At 42.0% G+C, this 20,078-nt stretch overlaps 1 protein-coding gene across 1 annotated transcript; it reads right to left on the bottom strand.

The window, feature by feature from the left end:
* Positions 1–1,015: 1,015 nt before the first annotated feature.
* LOC125531074 (uncharacterized) lies at positions 1,016–10,166 on the bottom strand. The gene is made up of 12 exons (XM_087522472.1): positions 9,843–10,166; positions 9,595–9,750; positions 9,366–9,518; positions 9,113–9,279; positions 8,434–8,712; positions 8,213–8,343; positions 7,958–8,075; positions 7,751–7,843; positions 2,058–2,135; positions 1,867–1,954; positions 1,714–1,782; positions 1,016–1,451 (listed from the first exon to the last, which is right to left on the bottom strand). The coding sequence occupies exons 1-11, from the start codon at positions 10,048–10,050 to the stop codon at positions 1,739–1,741; spliced, it is 1,515 nt and encodes a 504-aa protein (XP_087378598.1). The 5' UTR covers positions 10,051–10,166; the 3' UTR covers positions 1,016–1,451; positions 1,714–1,738.
* Between the last annotated feature and the right edge of the window lie 9,912 nt (positions 10,167–20,078).

The following is a 20,078-nucleotide window of genomic DNA, read 5'->3' as shown; positions in this document are numbered from 1 at the left end:
GTGACATGAACGTGGCAGTTCTATGCATTTTATTCCCTCTTTCTCATTGGGACTCTCCCGGTCGAAAATGGTACATGAGATTTACTAGCATAATCTCCATTGTAGCGAGCGCCAAATTTGCCTAGGGCCCATCCTTCGTCCGGATCCAAATGGCAAGTACCATATTGACCTTGTGGTAGGAAAACCTCTCCGGCATGAAATCCTCTGGTCTCTCCCAATGGCCCAACCGTTTACAATGGTGCATGTTTTGGCGGGTATATCATATCCGTTGTCAGGATCCAAGCTGACCAAACTGAATATTTTCAACACTTCTACTGTTCATGATCAGTTTCAGTCCCGCGGTCTCTGTCATCCGTTTGATCTACATCGCAAGGCCCTAGTGGCTTCGTACCAGTTCACAACGGCAAGACTACCTCAGCCACAGATCAACCATCCCACGGTTCCCGCGACGTCCAGTGTAACTGATAACTTTCCGACATAGTTACTTTTGCTTCAGTGTCTTCTTTTACTTTTTAGCTGTTTTGCTTGGCTATTTAAGCCCCCATTTTGGGATCGCCAGATCCATCTTCTTGTGTCAGGGGCTATCCCCAAGCCACCGTGTCCCGGCTGGCAAAGAACCCTAGCTTTGTACTCCCAGATCTCGAAATTCTTCCTCTGGAAGTAAGATAATCGATGCAGTTTTGAGCCTGTTCTCTGAATGTTAATTAGTTCGACACATAGAGCATGCCATCCGTCAATGTTACAGTCAACGGTGGAGTAGTGTGGGAGGAGTAAAGGTCCTGGTGGGTGCAAACGCAGGGCCTCTTTCATGGTTGCCTGCAGGCTGCTGAGGTCCCTCCTCGGTAATCATTCGCCGCAGTTGAAATTGTGCACGCAATCTCAAATTGAAGACCTCTGTTAAATGAGAGGGTTCCAGAATTAGGGAGCTTGGTGAAATTAGAGACTCTTGCTCTGTTTTACCCCGCACAGCAAGGGTGCACATACACACAACGGGAATGAATTCGCAATGTAGCAAACATTTCGCTCTAGCATTGTTACCAACTTCCAGCTTCAATTCATCATCCACAGCGTACAGACAGGATGTGAGTCTCACCGAACTGAAAACAATTACGGAGTAGTAGCCAGTAATCCCTAAGCTATTCTGCTTCTGCAGTCTAAACATTACACTAGCATAATGACCGGGTTCAATTCATCATCCACGGCAGCTTCACTTGCATAGGGACAGGATGTGAGTTTCACAAGACTCAAAATAACTAGTAGCCAGTAACATACAGGTTCTGCTCTGCTCTAGCATACAGATTATGCTCTAAACTAAGCTGCTTCTACCGTTCCAAAGGTTTGTGTCTCGGAACACAGACACACAAAGATTATGTCAGAACTTGAATTTGCAATTGGCAGGCAAGGTTTTTTTTCCAATGACTCGTCCATGAAGGCCAGCAGCAGGCAAGCACCTACACAAAAAAAAAAACATCAAGGTTCAGTTAGATACAACTTTGAAGAGCATGCTTCGCCAGCGATCAGTGGTTAAATTTTGCCAGCTAAAAGATTGATCAAAATAGTGCGTTTTTCCCCCCAATGCAAACAGAGTGAGATAAGATAACAAATGATTTTTTTCATGAAGTTGTTTACGGTACAGGACAACCTCCTGTACAACCTTCGAATTTGAGTTAAAACATGTTGAATCTAAACTATGTTAAAAAGGAAGATGTTTACCTCTCTCAGGCCCAGCTCAAGAAACTTACGAGACTGGCATGGCTTCTTTTCCCATGATAGGGTAAGTGCCTACAACAAATAAAAACATCACAATTAGAGCAGATGTATCTTTGGTTCCTGCAAAAATATGACTTATAATAGAGACATGTTTACCTTCCACAATGTCTTCTCCAAGATCCGATACAATTGCAGTCAAGTTTCTAGTTCTCCGGCGATGTTTGATGGCATCAAATATGTTCACCTATAAAGCAATCCATAGAATTAACATACCGAAACATCTTTTTCATAGTGCTATGGTCGGCATGAATTAAGTTATTCATAGTTACAATATAGAATTAACTTACGGAGACATCTCTTTCAGCATATAACTCTTTTCCTTGATCAAAATGATCCCAGCATATGTCTATCAACATCTGCTCCAACTGGCGAAATTGCAAAAGTCAAGAGTGTCACATAAAAAATATAGAGAATATACCCTACAACCAAGTGTACTAACCCTCGCACCTCTCCCACTCCCTCACACAAGATTCTTTCTTATTCTGTGATTTTTGAAATACAAGATGGCTACAACTCTAAAGATCTTTCATAAAGAAACTTGTTATGTGATTTTTGAAATATACAGTGTCTACAACTCTAAAGATATTTCACATAAAAAGCACCTCCGCTAATCTAGCATACTCTATAACCCATACTTCAAACTCTGTAATATCAAATGAACAATATTATATGCTCCCTTTGAAGGAACATACTCCATATACTATCAAATGAATGACAGTTATGTATACACTTGTCATTATCAACAGAGTATCCTATGCTTCGTGATGCATATGCATACTCCTTTATTGAATTAATAGTACATATACCAGATACTCCAGCTAGATGTACAATTCAACATATTTACACCCTAAGTAATAGATACTCTTTGTAAATCTTAGCTACATGATACATATGTGCCAATAACAAAACATACACTTGTCATGGCCGACCGTAGGTGGGGCCATCATTATGGTGCAGGGCTAGGGCACAACAGCTGCAGCCTGATACTTCTCGTTACTAGAATTGTTGAGATAGGAAAGATCTGGAGTTTGTTAGGCAAGGTTCAGAGTTTTGTTAGGAATGGGTCTGATCCAACTTGGGGATCAAGTAGATGTTGTCCATATATTGGACAGTCGTGTAAGCCTTAAAAGGCATCAATCAAATAAAACCAGAAAACAGAGGTTCACCTACACCAAGCCTCTCGCCCACCTCTCTCTTCATGCTACGACACAACAGGCCCCTCACGACTAAGCTCTCCAGAGCTTGGGTCGTGAAAACTTGGTAATGGAGCAGTCTTTCTTGGATACCCGTTGTCGGCGGCCGATGTTCAAGGCAATGGCTCCTTTTCAAAAGGAAGCCATCGATGGGGCACCGAAGGGCATGAAGCAAGATATTGCTAGCATCCAAGAGCAAGGGCCGGCAAACAGCCTAGCCGTCAGCGAGCTGCAGCAAGATGGCACCGGTAGTCTCCCGTCAACAACGGGAAGGACAATCTTGGCCTTGTTGCCAAGGTCAACGACACAGACGATGACTCACAAGGGACTCTTAGGTTTGGCAAATTGGGAGTTCCCAGTCTTTGATGGTCGGAAGACGCACTTCCCTGGTTGACTCGAGTAAAGTGGGTTTTTTAAGGGCAGGGTACTCCATAACGCAGCAAGGCGTGGCTAGCGTCATACCACCTGGCCGGAGGGCCTCACTACGGTACAGCTACCTCAAGCACGCGAAAGTCGTGCCACCATGGGAGAGTTTCAGCGGACAACTTAATACTCCCTCCATTCCAAAATATAGTGCGCCCGCGCTTCCCGAGATCCAACTTTGACCATAAATTTAACCAACGAGACCAACTACGGCAGGAGAAAAAATTATATAATTGAAAACTTCTTTTGAATACGAATTCATTGATATAATTTTTCCTCCCGCCGCAATCGGTCTTTGTAGTTAAATTTACGGTCAAAGTTGAAGCACGAGAATAGAGGAAGCACTACATTGTGGAATGGAGGGAGTAATGGTTTTCGTCTGAAAAGTTGTGACAAGACAGAGGAGAGAGGACGAGGACTAGGGTCCACCAGCTACTGCCGAACACACACCCTGTCGACCCACTCGCTCGTCTACCCGGTCCCTTACAGCTCCTGCCAAGGCTGCTATCAGTAGATACCTCAGGAATTGCACATGCCACCCTAGGCAGAAGGCCCTTCAAGTGCCTCACGACTACGGAGATGAACGACCGTCATGCCAAACTTAGCTTCAACTGCAATTAATAAGTTCGCACCTGGTAATTGTTGTAACAATTTTTTTATCTATGTGGCTAAGAGGGACGATGGCGACTATACTAAGGACGTGGATGTAGAGGTCTCCCTTCACGCTCTCATCGGAATCTATAAAAGCTCAACGATGTAGCCGGCAGCTATCATCCGTGGAATCATCCTCGTCGCTCATCCACTATGGCTCCACCCACAATTTCCTATCAGACCAGGCCAACATGCGCAGTGGTGTGGAGCTTTCCCAACGTGCAAGCATGCGTGTGGTTGTGGTCAACAGCGTCAAGGTCATCTGTTGCGGGATCTAGTGTTGTTGCGGGATCTAGAGTGGCCTTGACGTATAGGTGGGCACACAACCATTCATCATCCACTGCTATACCCTTCCTTTGTAGAGTTACAACAAGGTGCTCAACGTATAGTGGCTCGGGGCTCTCTACGACCCATCTGTTGGGACACACCAAGCTCAAAAAGTCCTTTGGCATCATGACCATGTAGTCACGTTGCATAGGAAGGCGACCATGGGCGTTCATTCCCTTGCTTGCGAGGGGCAGGAGAACAACCCTGTTACGAGATTTTGAGGGCATGTTCATCGAGCCGTGCACATCACCTCTAGTGCAGTGATGTGATCACCGCATTCACCTCCTTCCAGGGACGGCTCCCGTGGTGGTGCATCCATATCACTATTGGACACCTCAAAAGGAGATTGAGCGGCAATGCGCCAATATGCTAGATCGGGGATTGATTAGGCGGATCCATTCCTAATTTTAGTCCCAACCCTTTTGGTCAAGAAGATAAGGTGGCTCACGGAGTTTCTACATCGACTACCGCGCCTAAACAAGTACACCATCAAGCACAAGTTGCTCGTCCCAGTGGTGGACGAGCTTCTCGACAAGCTCAAGGGTGCTTGCTATTTCACTAAATTGGATATCACCAAACCACAATGCATGTCAATGATATCCACAAGAAGATGTCTCGCACCCACAAGGGGCTCTTCACGTTTCTAGCCATGCCTTCCGGCTTGATAAACGCGACGTCGACATTTCAAGCCTTAATGAATGTCGTCCTTCGGCCCTTCCTACGAAGATTTGTACTTGTGTTTTTTTATGATATATAGATTTACAGAAAGTCTTGGGTTGACCACCTACGCCATGTACATGATGTATTCCAATTGATGTAGCAGCATCTGATGGCGCTTAAATGGTCCAAGTGCATTTTTGAAAGAAAAAAACAATGGCATACTTAGGGCACATCATCTCAGCAAAGGGGGTGGCTATGGATCCCGCCAAGGTTCAGAGTGCGATAGGCTGGTTGATGTTGTGAATCCTTTGACTGGCAGGCTACTACCGCAAGTTCATTTGCGATTTTGAGGCTATTGCGTAACCCCTAACGGCGCTCTTAAAAAAGAGGAGCATCGTTCGTCAAATGCATCAAGGACGGAGCAGACTAGCTCAAGGTGAAGGACGAGAAGATTAAGCATAGATGGCGGGAGTACTTCGACAAGCTGTTCAATGGGGAGAATGAGGGCTCTACCATTGAACTAGACGACTCCTTTGATATACCAGCAGGCGTTTTGTGCGGTGCATCCAAGAGTCTGAGGTCAAGGAGGCTTTAAAAAGGATGAAAGGAGGCAAGGCGATGGGCCCTGATTGTATCTCCATTGATGTGTGGAGAGGCCTCGGGGACATAGCGATAGTATGGCTAACCAAGCTTTACAACCTCATTTTTGCGCAAACAAGAGCCAGAACAATGGAGACGGGTATATTAGTACCAATCTTCAGGAACAAGATGTTCAGAGCTGTACTAATTACCGTGGAATTAAGCTGATGAGCCATACAATGAAGCTATGGGACAGTCATTGAGCACCGCTTAAGGACAAGCGTGGCCAAAAATCAGTTTGGTTTCATGCCTGGGAGGTCGACCATGGAAGTCATTTTCTTGGTACGACAACTTATGGAGAGATACAAGGAGCAAAAGAAGGACCTGCATATGGTATTCATTGACTTGGAGAAGGCCTTTTATAAGATATCGCGGAATGTCATGTAGTGGGCCTTGAAGAAACACAAAGTCCTAGCAAAGTACATTACCCTCATCAAGGACATGTACGATAATGTTGTGACAAGTGTTCGAACAAGTGATGGCAACACTGATAACTTCCCGATTAAAATAGGACTGCACCAGGGGTCAGCTTTGAGCCCTTATCTGTTTGATTTGGTGATGGATGAGGTCACAAGGGATATACAAGGAGACATCCCATGATGTATGCCATTTGCGGATGATGTGGTGCTAGTCCACGATAGTCTAATGGAGTCAATAGGAAGTTAGAGCTATGGAGACAAACCTTGGAATCGAAAGGTTTTAGGCTTAGTAAAACTAAAACCGAGTACATGAGTCACAGTTTCAGGACTACTAGGCACGCGGAGGAGGTTAGCCTTGATGGCCAGGCGGTGCCTCAGAAGGACGCCTTTCAATATTTGGGGTCAATGTTGAAGAAGGATGGAGATATTCATGAAGATGTGAACCATCAAAGCAAGGGAAAATGGATGAAGTGCCGCCAAGCTTCTGGCATTCTCTTATGACAAGAGAGTGCCACAAAAGCTAGAAGGCAAGTTCTATAGGACAGTGGTTCGACCCGCAATGTTGTATGGCGCCGAGTGTTGGCCGACTAAAAGGCAACATGTTAAACAGTTAGGTGTGGCGGAGATGCACATGTTGAGATGGATGTGTGGCCACACAAGGAAGTACCAAGTCCGGAATGATGATATACGAGATAGAGTTGGGGTAGCACAAATTGAAGAGAAGCTTGTCCAACATCGTCTGATATGGTTTGGGCATATTCAGCGCAGGCATCCAGAAGCTCTAGTGCACAGCGTACGGCTAAAGTGTGTTGATAATGCCAAGAGAGGTCGGGGTAGTCCGAACTTGACATGGGAGGAGTTTGTAAAGAGAGATCAGAAGGACTGAAGTATCACTAAAGAACTAGCCATGGACAGGGGTGCGTGGAAGCTTGCTATCCACGTGCCAGAACCATGAGTTGGTCGCGAGATCTTATGGGTTTCACCTCTAGCTTGTTGTTGTTGGTGATGACTGACTTTGACTAACTCAAGCAACGTTCACGGCGACACCAGTACTACACATGTCGATTTTCTAAAAGCAATTCATCGTTGACTATGACGCCTTCGGTTTGGGGTTGTGCTACACCAAGGTGACAGGGTTGTAGCCTTCTTCCGCCACCCTATAGCTCCACGCAACACCAAGCTCGTTGCCTAAGAATGAGAGTTGATTACCATCGTCCATCTAGTGCGCCATTGGCACCCATATCTCTGGGGCACGCATTTTGAGTGCAAACAGAACACTACAGTCTAAAGTATTTGCTTAACCAACGCTTGTCCATGATCCCTCAACATTACCACGTCAGCAAACTACTTGCACTATGTAGTGGAATTCAGTTCGGAAAGCTCAATACTAAGATGGCAAGCACCGTGAGGTTACCATTGAGGTTGACCAATGGGTGTGGCCTGATCCAATTGATGAGAACAACCATTGATGTTGAAAGTTGATCTATCCAAGCATGAATCAGGAAGGTGCTTCAACTAGCACGTCATTATTTAAATTATTTAACTAGGAATACAAAATTACTTGCTACCGATTATAGGATGTGGGAGATTAATCTAAGGTGGATTAGAGATTAACTAAACCCGAATGTACTAAAAAAATAAAATACAATAAATACACAATATACACACCTCAATTGTAGTAGAAATGTACTTTCCATTAAAGCTTTCAATAACATCACCCTCACGAATTCCAATTTTCTCAGCATGTGATCCTTTAGACACCTATTTTAAATTAGCATTGTTACATCATAATACGCATGTGAGAAACGGCTTTAGATGGAACTATTAACAAAAGTGGAAAAAATAAAAGAAAAATAAGCACCATAATATATATACCTGCTCAACAATAAGACCGGACTCGATGTTATGCTTACGTGTCATTCTCTCAATACAGATAGGATCTAAATGTTTTATTGAAGTAAACGTCATTCCAAGATGGAGGCGAGGCATACAACTACACCAAATAAAACGGAGATCAAATAAGTATCACCCAAATGTAAGAAAAAACATTATAGCGCTATTATCTTTACAAGACATTAGAATCACAAGAGTACTAACACATAATTGAGGAGAAAATGAGTGAATACATACTTGAATCTTCTCCAAAAATCCAAGCACTTGTGCAATAAGAACGAAGGTATGAATGTCTCCTTAATATGGTTGTTAACTAGACCCACAACTTTCCCTTCTAAATCAATGATGGGTCCTCCATCATCACGAAGCTATATCATTGCAGTAGTGACAAATATTACAATTTGTAATAATAAAATAGCAAGATTGAAGTACAAAGCATAAATTGAGATATAACGCACCAGTGAGGGACTAGATGGATCACAAGACAAATACATATAGTGACATCTCTCATACCAGGATGGAATCTTATAAGCCACCATACCATGAGTGGTACTAAGATTCAGACTTTCATCTCTCCCGAGTCTGAAAACATCTTGACCAGAACGCACACACTCGGTAAAAGTAGGCAACTGAACTGGTTTGTCCACTTGAACTTTATAAATAGCAAATTCATAATGCTCCTGGAGATAGAGGAGGCGGGCAGGCACAGCTGTGTTGTCCAGCAAGTGAACAATGACCTAAAACGGCGATGTCAAAAGTTATCACACTTCATTTTTGACAGAACTTATATTGACAAAAACATTTTTGGGAGATGCACCATTATGAAAATCAAACGCTAGATACTAGTTCATATTTTCTATTCTAGCAAAGTTGAAGATGATGTCACATTTTATTAGCAATTAGCTACATTTGACAACAGATACATTACAAATAATTTAATTTGAGAGGGAAGAAACAAACAAATAAAAAAAAGCAATAGTTGAAATGTGTTTTTCCTTGTCCAGTAGTGCAAGGCTCACCACCCAAATCTCAATCAAAAAGGAAACCAATGAAACATGCATTGTGTAGGTCCGGGTAGAATCATTCGGTGACAAGATTATAAAGAGACAAGTGAATGTTGAAAAGGATAAGGAGCACCTTAGCCTCACGATGATAATTGCCTGTCCACTGCACCTTCCACTCGAATGGGTTTTTTGGTTCTTTCTTTTCACGAATGAGCTGAGCGGATGTCAAAACAAGGGCGGTTTTGCTATGATCGTCCCTTTCAAACCATAAACCAGAACACTTGTTCAGCGGGTCATTCTCTGCAAATGAACCAAAAGTCATAAATATTTGGCCAGTTGTGAAATCAGATATTAATTTAGAAGCAATTAGGATGTTAAATACACACCGACAAATGATGAGAGCAAAATCACAGATTTAGCAGCAAGAAGTGTTGCATCCCTTGCTTGTTCAAGAATAGGAAGCAAGCGATGGGTCTTGAACAGGCAGGAGGGTGCTTTATAGCAGTGATGCTCCATAGTGAAGAGGTTAGCTCGACGATCTATGCAAGGAAAATTAAGATTAGGTTGGAAATTAACGATGACAAGAAAGAATCGGGGAGGAGAGGGGGCGTTTACCCCGTTCTGCTTCGTACTTGGCCTTGGCGTCCTCGAAGTCAGCGAGTACGTCCAGATCATCAACTAGGTCGTCGGGAATGTAGGGTTGGTAGATCGGGGGGCTGGGTGGATCGGAGGATTCCTCCGCCACGGACTCGACCACATCGTACACACGATCTACGGAAAGATCGACAGCATGAACAAGTAAACACCAATCTGTCATGACGACCAAAGGAGGAAAAGAGGTTGGAACATGGGGGTAAAATCACCTTGTTTTGCTTCCGATTGGGCTTTGTTGGGCTCGAAGATCGCCAAGTGTATCTCTGGATGGGAAGTCCGAACAGCTAGCTCGCCCGAAGATCTAGGGTTTGTGGAGTGGAGAGCTGTCCCCTCCCCCTCCTCTGCCACGCTTCGCCTCTTCGCTTCCCGCTCCGTCGTCTCCAGCTCGTCGCCGCGCATCCTGACGGCCCTCGACATCTCTCTCACCTCCGGCGCCGCCGCCGCCGCCGCTGCCGCCTCTGCACCAGACAGGCCGGAATACGGTTTGGGGATCGATGGGAGGGACTCGCGTCCGCGTCTACGGGTGGGTCCGTCTGTTTTTGTTTTTTTTTTCAAAACACACGAGCACGCATCTTTACACCTTGTATAATCATCCCATAACATAGGGAAAAAAAGTTGTTTCCCTCAAAAAAAAAATCATCCCATAGAAAAAAAGTGTCTGATTCTTTTTCTTAATTAATCATGATTCGAAAAAAATAATAAATATCCAATAGAAAAATCATAAGAGTTCATTCTCGACCACTCTATTTTGTGGTCTTTGTAGGTGTATTAGCTTGTTCATCGATAATTCAACCCGGAGCCCGGGCTTAGATGAGCTCGGTGAACAGTAGCGCGATTTAAGTGGTCTTTGTAGGTGTATTAGCATGTTCATGGACTTGACACATAAAAGATGATCAAGTGGGGGAAATATTCTATGCATCATAGTCGGGATATATGGAGTGTTTGATGTTTGGACATTTGTCAACTTGTTGAATTGAAGAACCAACACCGCAGGTGCATCGACGTTGTTCACGTGATTCCAACGAGACCAAAAACGCCAGAATCAATGTTCATATAAAAAATAAGCGGCGAAAATACTAAAGCTCTCGGAGGTCCTAGGTTCAGATTTTCATGAAGGGCTACGGTATGAGCGGGCCACAGCTCGTACCACGTCCTGACAACTTTGTACAATAGCCATAACTTTGTCAATTTTGCTCTAACTTCGTTCCGGTTCGTTCTTACGCGATCCTTGGCGAACAAGGATGTTTTGTGAGAGGATTTGGCTCTTGGTGCGAAGCACCCCATGGATGCCACCATGGTACCTACACCAAAAGAGCTCACGCACATGCTATTGAATCTGAGGTGAGCTCGATCCTCTTCAAAATACCTTTACATTCCAATGAGACACGGTTGCTACCTCAATCTAGAATGCTCAATGTGATTAGATGTGATGGAGACAAACATGGAGCGGCAAGGACTGAAGACCAAACTATCACGAAGAAAGAAGGGACCAAGAAAATGGAGCGTGAATGGCAAGACTTGAAGGCAAAGTTGGCTCAAGACCCTATCAGACTTTTGAACCCAACCTCTGAGTTGGCCTCTGACCAACGACATTCCTCTCTGGTACCCTACCGGAATGTTAGAGGTAATGCCCGACTTGGCCTCCGACTAGGGTCAGAACATCTGACGAAGCATCCGACGAGACCTCTGACTTACGTACTATCTCCGGGGTAGATACTTCGAAGTAATATCTGACCTATCCTCCGACAAGTCAGAACATCCGACATGTTTGTGTGCTTAACAATTGGGGAGATGTCCTTTGTACCCCTAGCTCGTCCCTAACCTCCAGCCACCTATATATTTCGTACATTTGTCATTTGTTAGGGTTAGCAAAGTATATTGAACTGAATTGAGAGAGCTTGGCTTATTGTACGTTCGCCTAGAGGGTCAAGTCCTCCTAAGGGAGAAGAATCTCTCAAGATTACCAAGCCTTCTAAGGGAGAAGGATCCCCATCATATGATCAACAAGACCACCCATGGGAGAAGGATCTCTCAAGATCATCAAGCCCTCATCTCCTTAGGATTTTGTAAGACTATCCTTGCTACTACTTCCCCTCGTTTTTCTTCTGTTCTTGTGGATGTCATGAGTTTTCTAATCTAATGGGTGTGTAATTGGATCTTGTCTTGAGTGTTCTTCATCTTGTTCTTGAGTTCATCCTTCTCCACCTCCAAGTGTGAAAGATTGAGAACCCTAAGGCTTGGCCCTACATCATCTTGGTATCATGAGCAAGGTTTCTCACACTTTGGAGCCCTCCCCATCCACCCCCTCTAGCCTAATTTTGCTTTGCTCTTTCCAATTTCGAAAATCTTCACCAAAAATGGACTCACCCAAATCCATGCTATTTCTGTGTTCTTGTGAGAATTTTGTTGATTTGGATCCGTGTTTTGGTGTTTGCAAGTGGATTTAGCTTTTCCCTCACGAAATCCCCCTCCCCACTACGATTTTTTTACTTTCGCCCTTCAAATCTCAAGATCCAGCCCGAGTTCATCTGCCTCGTATGGCAGCCGGAACATCCAAACCCAAGTTAGTTATTCTGACCCGGTCGTAACATCTAACACATTGCCTGACCTCGTGTCCGACTTGCACCAAGAGCTTTGCCAGGTGGGCTGATACGTCTCAAGCGTACATATATTTTCTTGATTGTTTAATGCTATTATATAGTCACTTTATAATACTTTTATATCATTTATGTTATTTTTCTGGACTAACCTATTAATTAATCCATGAGGCAAAACTTTTGCTTCCGTTTTGAAAAACAATAAATGTCCAATAGAAAAATCATAAGAGCTCATTGTTTTGTGGTCATTTTAGGTCGGATTGGGGCTCTCCCTCCAGAGGAATTGGAATCCTCCAGGCCGAGCTGATCTCATCCTGACCAAGGGTGAGCAGCACTTAACTACGCCCTGCGGCGGAAGATAGCATCTCCCTTGGAGCTCTGTAATGTTGCACATGGTGATGACGGGGGGCATCCAAAGCCTTCTCTTGCTAGGAGCCTTCTCCTTGGTTGCCTGAGCTCCTAGTGCCTTTCCCCTTGCCGGCCATCTCTTCAGGATGCAGGAGGGGAATGGGTCGAAAGGAGCAAAAGCAAGATGTTTTCCACGACTCTGGGCATTAGAGCTCGGGAGTATTTTGGGCAATGGAGCAGGAAAGGTGGCGTGGGGCAAAATGGATTCACCCATACATTTCTATAGCCCAGTAACAATACGAAGGGGCACCACGCCGCGTAGTAAATTTGCTCGCTCGCAATGAGACGTACAATATATATGCGCACGGTTCAAGGGATTTCGTTGGTGTGAGGTGTGCTTGAGATGCGTCGGTATTTTTCCCAAAGAGGAAGGGATGATGTAGCACAGCGATGGTAAGTTTCCCTTAGTGATGAGACTAAGGTTATCAAACCAGTAGGAGGACCATGCAACACTATGTAAATAGTACCTGCACACAAAGAACAAATACTTGCAACTCGACGCGTAGAGGGGTTGTCAATCCCTTTCGGGTAAAATAATATGATAAATTAGATTGAAAAGATGCGAAAGCGAATAAAACGCAGTAAGGTATTTTTGGGTTTTTGATAATATAGACCTGAAAGTAAAAGCAAAAAAAAAATAGATCTCAAAGGCAAATAGTAGATCGGAAAAGCAAATACGATGGAAAATAGACCAGGGCCGTAGATTTCACTAGTGGCTTCTCTCGAGAAATAGCACACGGTGGGTAAACAAAACACTGTTGGGCAATTGATAGAAAATCGAATAGTTATGACGATATCAAGACCATGATCATTATATAGGCATCATGTCCAAGATTAGTAGACCGACTCCTCCCTGCATCTACTACTATTACTCCACACATCGACCGCTATCCAGCATGCATCTAGTGTATTAAGTTCATGGAGAAATGGAGTAATGCAATAAGAACGGTGACATGATATAGACGAGATCTATTCATGTAGGAATAGCCCCCATCTTCTTATCCTTAATGGCAACGATACATGTGTGCCTTGCTGCCCCTTCTGTAACTGGGAAAGAACACCGCAAAATCGAACCCATCACAAAGCACGTCTTCCCATGGCAAGAAAAATCGATCTAGTCGACCTAACTAAACCAAAGATTCGAAGAAGAAATACGAGGATATAAGCAATCATGCATATAAGAGATCAAGAAAACTCAAATAACTTTCATGGATATAAATCTGATCATAAACTCAAAGTTCATCAGATCCCAACAAACACACAGCAAAAAGATTACATCAAATAGATCTCCATGAGACCATTGTATTGGGAATCAAGAGAGAGAGGAAGCCATCTAGCTACTGACTACGGACCCGTAGGTCTATGGTGGACTACTCACGCATCATCGGAGAGGCGCCAATGAGGATGATGAACCCCTCTGTGATGGTGTCTAGATTGGATCTCGTGGTTTTGGAACTTGCGGCGGATGGACCAATATTTCGTCGACTCCCCTAGTTTTTTTTGGAATATTTGGGTATTTATATAGCGAAGAGGTGGTGCGGGAGGCCAACGAGGTGGGCACAACCCACCAGGGCGTGCCTGGGCTCCTGGGCGCACCCTAGTGGGTTATGCTCCCCTCAGAGCACCCGCTAGGTGCTTCTTTGGCCCGTCAGGTGTCTTTTGGCCCAGAAAAACTCTACAAAAAGTTTCGCTGCATTTGGACTCCGTTTGATATTGATTTTCTGCGAAGTAAAAAACAAGCAAAAAGCAGCAACTGGCACTGGGCACTATGTCAATAGGTTAATCCCAAAAAATGATATAAAGTTGCTATAAAATGATTCTAAAACATCCAAGAATGATAATATAACATTATGGAACAATAAAAATTTATAGATACCTTAGAGACGTATCAGCATCCCCAAGCTTAATTCCTGCTCGTCCTCAAGTAGGTAAATGATAAAAACAGAATTTTTGACGTGGAATGCTGCCTAACATATTCATCATATTCTCTTCTTTGTAGCATGGACATATGGACTTCTAGATGATTCAAAACAATAGTCCAGTATTGACATAAAACTTTAATACTCAAGTCATGCTAACAAGCAACAATGTCTTTCAGAATATCAACACTAGTTATCCCTAGCCCATTATGCTCAATCATAGATCCATTCATGCAACACATCCAAATATTGGCTACACCCAATGCTCAAGTATGATAATAGTGTTCCCTAGTTGGTGCTTTATAGGAGAAGATGGGGACTCAAAAAAATTGCATATAGTGAATAGATAGGCCCTTCGCAGAGGGAAACATTGATTTGTAGAGGTGCCAGAGCTCAAAGCTTAAATTGAGAGAAAAAATATTTTGGGTGGCATGCTTTTCCTGTCAACGAAAACGACTGCGAGCTTCCAATATCTTCCATGCTAAATAAATCATAGGCGGTTCCCAAATAGAAAATAAAGTTTATTCCTTTTTCCACCATTCTTTCACATTCCACGGCTAGCCGAATCCACGGGTACCGTCCATACCAACACTTTCCAAGGAATTTATTATTTGATAACATAAAGTAATTTTCTTCATCATTTCAGGACTAGGCATCCCTATTACCGCCGTACTCTCATGCAATGACAAGTGAATAAACACTCATCTTGAGAATAACCTATTTAGCATGGAAAATATCGGCCTCCCCTCGCTGCCTCATGAGCGGTACGGGCACACAAAATAGAAATATTATTTTGCAAATTAGAGTTGGCACATACAAATTTACTTGGGACGGCATGGAAATACCGCATATAGGTAGGTATGGTGGACTCATATGGCAAAACCGGGTTGAAAGAGTTTGGATGCACAAGTAGTATCTCTACTTAGTACAAAATGGAGGCTAGCAAAAAGATTGAGAAGCGACCAACCAAGGAACGAAAACCATCATAAATGAACATTAAACATAACCAACACCGAACAATACAACACAAGTAAGATGTAATTTCATTGCATAATTATTCACTTAATGTGCATGCATAGGGAATCACAAACCTTAACACCAAATTCTTACTAAAGCATAATTACTCACCAACATAACTCATATATCACTATCTTCATATCTTAAAACTATTGAAGAGAATCAATTTTAATGTCCAATGATCTTCATGAAAGTTTTTATTATATCTTCCCTAGATATCTATCACTTTGGGACTATTTTCTTTTAAAGCATATTGTAACTGCAATTAACAAGCTCTCAAACAAATATAAGTGAAGAACAAGAGCACAAGTTTCTTTAAATTTTTCACTCTCAAAATTATATAAGTGAAGCAAGAGAGGATTTCTCCAAAATTCTAATAACTCTCAAAATAATCTAAGTGAAGCATGAGAGCATATTTCTTAAAAATAAACAGCACCACCGTGCTCAAAAAGATATAAGTGAAGCACTAGAGCAATTCCATAGCTCTAAAAAAAATTAAGTGAAGCATAAAGAGCAATTCTAATAGATCATAGCATGATTTTGGCTATCTTAAATAGGTGTGTCAAGCAAGGATAGATGACACAAACTAAAAAGCAAAAGAAGCAAAGACTCATATCATACAAGAAGCTCCAAGCAAAACTCATGATATGTGACGAATAAAAATATAGCTCCAAGTAAAATACCGATGGTCGTTAAAAGAAATAGGGGATACCACTCGGGGCATCCCCAAGCATAGTTGCTTGATACTTCTTGAATATTATCTTGGGGTGCCATGGGGCATCTCCAAGATTAGGCTTTTGTTACTCCTTATTCCTTCATCCATCGTGATCTCACCCAAAATTTGAAAACTTAAATCACACAAAACTCAACAAAACCTTCATGAGATCCGTTAGAGTAATACAACAAATCACTACTTTAAGTACTATTGAAAACCCATTCAAATTTTATTATTGTATTATATCTACTATATTCCAACTTTTCCATGGCTCAAACCCTTCAATAAAAACCATAGATTCATCAAAACATGCACATAACACAATGAAAACATAATCTATCAAAAACAGAACAGTGTGTAGTAATCTGTACTACTTCGAAACTTTCTGACCTCCAAAAATTCTGAAAAATTAGGACACCGTGAAACATTTGTATACCAATCCATTCCAAAAAGAATCAATTAAAAATCATGTTCCAGCATTTTTAGTGATTTTACTACTGGACGCAAAAGTTTCTGTTTTTATTGGATCAAAACAACATTTCTCCCACATCATCCCAAAGGTCTTACTTGGCACAAACACAAATAAAAACACAAAAAACAACATCATAACAGAAGGTTAATGATGTATTTATTCAAGAACAGAAAGAAAACCAAAAATAAAAGGATAAATATTGGGTTGCCTCCCAACAAGCGCTATCGTTTATAGCAATTAAGCTAGGCTTTGAGATTTCAATGATGCTCACGTGAAAGATAATATTTGAAACACAAAGACAGCATCATAAAACATGTGACAAACAAATTTAAGCCTAACATAATTCCTATGCATAGGAATTATAAAAGCAAACAAATTATCAAGGCAAGCAAAACTTAACGTATGCAAAGAAGAAGAATAAAACATTGACAATCTCAACATGAAGAGAGGTAATCTAGTAACATGAAAATTTCTACAACCATATTTTCCTCTCTCATAATAACTATATGTAGGATCATGCTCAAATTCAACAATATAGCTATCACAAAACATACTCTCTTCATGATCCACATGCATACAAAGTTGACACCCATCCAAAATAGTGAGATTATCATCAAATAAAGTCATGACCTCTCCAAGCCTACTTTTATCAAAAAATTCATAATATTGAACATTCTCCAAATATGTGGGATCTAAATTTGACACTCTTCCAAACCCACTTTCAGTAGTACCGCAAACATATTCATCATGAGACTTAAATAAATTTTCAAGATCATAAGAGAAATCACCCCAATCATGATCATTACAATAAGTAGTGGTCATAGCAAAATTAGCATCCCCAAGCTTGGGTTTTGCATATTATTAACATAATTGACATTAATAGAATTTGTAATAACATCATTGCAATCATGCTTTTCACTCAAGGAGCTATCGTGAATCACTTTATAAGTTTCTTCTTTCAACACTTCATCACAATTTTTAGATTCACGAACTTCAAGCAAAACTTCATAAAGATAATCTAGTGCACTCAAATCACTAGCAATTGGTTCATCATAATTGGATCTTTTAAAAAGATTAGCAAGTGGATGAGTATCCATATCAATAACTTTTTTTAGCAGGCGAATATGCAAGCAAATAGAAGACACATGGCAACACATGCACACATATTTTTGGTATTTTCTCGAGGCAAAGCGACAACGCAAATAGGAACACAAGCAGGCAACAGATCTGGTGAGAAAAAGGAAAACAGAAAGAAGGCAAATAAAAAAGCAAACGAAGAAGACAAATAAAACGACAAATGATAGAAGTGGGGGAGAGGAAAACGAGAGGCAAATGGCAAATAATGTAAATTGCAAGGAGATGAGATTTGTGATTAGGAACCTAATAGATGTTGATGATGCCTCCTCGGCAACGGTGCCAGAAACTCCTTTGATGTGTGCTTGAGTTGCGTCAGTATTTTCCCCAAAGAGGAAGGGATGATGCAGCACATCGACGGTCCCTCGGTGATGAGACCAAGGTTATCAAACTAGTAGGAGGACCACGCAACACTATGTAAACAATACCTGCACACAAAGAACAAATACTTGCAACCCGACGCGTAGAGGGGTTGTCAATCCCTCCCGGGTAAAATAATATGGTAGATTAGATTGAAAAGATGCGAAAGAGAATAAAACACAACAAGGTATTTTTGGGTTTTTGATAAAAAAGATCTGAAAGTAAAAGCAAATAAAAATGGATCTCAAAAGCAAATAGTAGATCGGAAAGCAAATATGATGGAAAATAGACCCGAGGGCCATAGATTTCACTAGTAGTTTCTATCGAGAAATAACACACGGTGGGTAAACAGATCACTGTTGGGCAATTGATAGAAAATCAAATAGTTACGCGATATTGATACTTCTCCAACGTATCTATAATTTTTGATTGTTCCATGCTATTATATTATCAATCTTGGATGTTTTATAATCATTTTATAGTCATTTTATATCATTTTTTGGTACTAACCTATTGACATAGTGCCAAGTGCTAGTTGCTGTTTTTTCCATGTTTTTTACATCGCAGAAAATCAATATCAGACGGAGTCCAAATGCCACGAAACTCCACAAAGAATTTTTGTGGGACAGAAGGAACACAATGGGCCCTGATTGTGCCTGGGGGGTGCCCAGAGGGAGGCACAACCCACCAGGGCGCGCCAAGAGGCCCAGGCGCGCCCTGGTGGGTTGTGCCCACCTCGGGTGCCCCCCGGACCGCCTCTTTGCTATACAAATACCCCAATATTCTAGAAACCCTAGGGGAGTCGACGAAATATTCATCCAGCCGCCGCAGAGTCCAGAACCACCAGATCCAATCTAGACACCATCTCGGATGGGGTTCACCACCTCCATTGGTGCCTCTCCGATGATGCGTGAGTAGTTCTTTGTAGACCTTCGGGTCCATAGTTAGTAGCTAGATGGCTTTCTCTCTCTCGCTGAATTCTCAATACAATGGTCTCTTGGAGATCCATATGATGTAACTCTTTTGTGGTGTGTTTGTTGGGATCTGATGAACTTCGAGTTTATGATCAGTTATATCTTCTTATATCCATGAAAGTTATTTGAGTTTCTTTGATCTCTTATATGCATGATCTCTTATAGCCTCGTATTTATTCTCCGATATTTGGGTTTTGTTTGGCCAACTTGATCTATTTATCTTGCAATGGGAAGAGGTGCTTTGTACACTACAAGAAATATGTCAACTTGTGACCACCACTATTGGTCACTGAATGGTCACAAATTTCCATTTGTGACCTTTTTGTGACCAAAAACATAAGGTCAAAAGCTGGCCGTCGTAAACTGACTATAGCGACCTTTCTTCTGGAATGGTCATAGACGTTTATGACCAAAATACGTCTACTGTGGCGTTTTGGTCACTAGCAACCTCCCCAGGCCACGTAGGCATCCAGCGTGGCAATCTGACGTGGCACAAGATTCAGCCCGGTCCAATTCTATTTTCTACATGGGCCTAGCCCAACAATTCGGCCTTTTTAATGTATTTTTTTCCTATTAATTTGGTTGACTACTTGGGCCAAGCCCACATTTTAGCCTTTTATCTTTTTTTTTCAAATGAGTCCAGCCCAATGTTTTCCAAGTTTTTCTTTCCTGGGCCTTGGCCTTTCCACATTCATTTATTTTCGTTTTACTTTTTTACCCAAAATATTTGTCCAATATAATTGATCCTTAGCCTCTTTAAGGTCCAACTCCAGACCATTTAAAGAAAATTTTGAAACCAGTTTGAATAACAATATGAATCAAGTTACCATGAATTAGCTGAATATTACG

Source organism: Triticum urartu, chromosome 5A (genome assembly GCF_056163025.1).
Source record: "Triticum urartu cultivar PI428250 chromosome 5A, HENAU_Tu73, whole genome shotgun sequence".
NCBI classification, from domain to species: domain Eukaryota; kingdom Viridiplantae; phylum Streptophyta; class Magnoliopsida; order Poales; family Poaceae; genus Triticum; species Triticum urartu.
Note: the sequence above shows the minus strand (reverse complement) of the source record. Positions and strands in the feature narration are given on the sequence as shown.

Bases quoted from the DNA above. Each gene is read 5' to 3' on its own strand.
- LOC125531074 (XM_087522472.1), bottom strand. From the start codon at position 10,050: ATGTCGAGGGCCGTCAGGATGCGCGGCGACGAGCTGGAGACGACGGAG. The intron at 9,751-9,842 runs GTGATTTTACCC...ATCTTTCCGTAG, and splicing joins CCAATCGGAAGCAAAACAAG to ATCGTGTGTACGATGTGGTC. The intron at 8,344-8,433 runs GTGCGTTATATC...GCAATGATATAG, and splicing joins ATCCATCTAGTCCCTCACTG to CTTCGTGATGATGGAGGACC.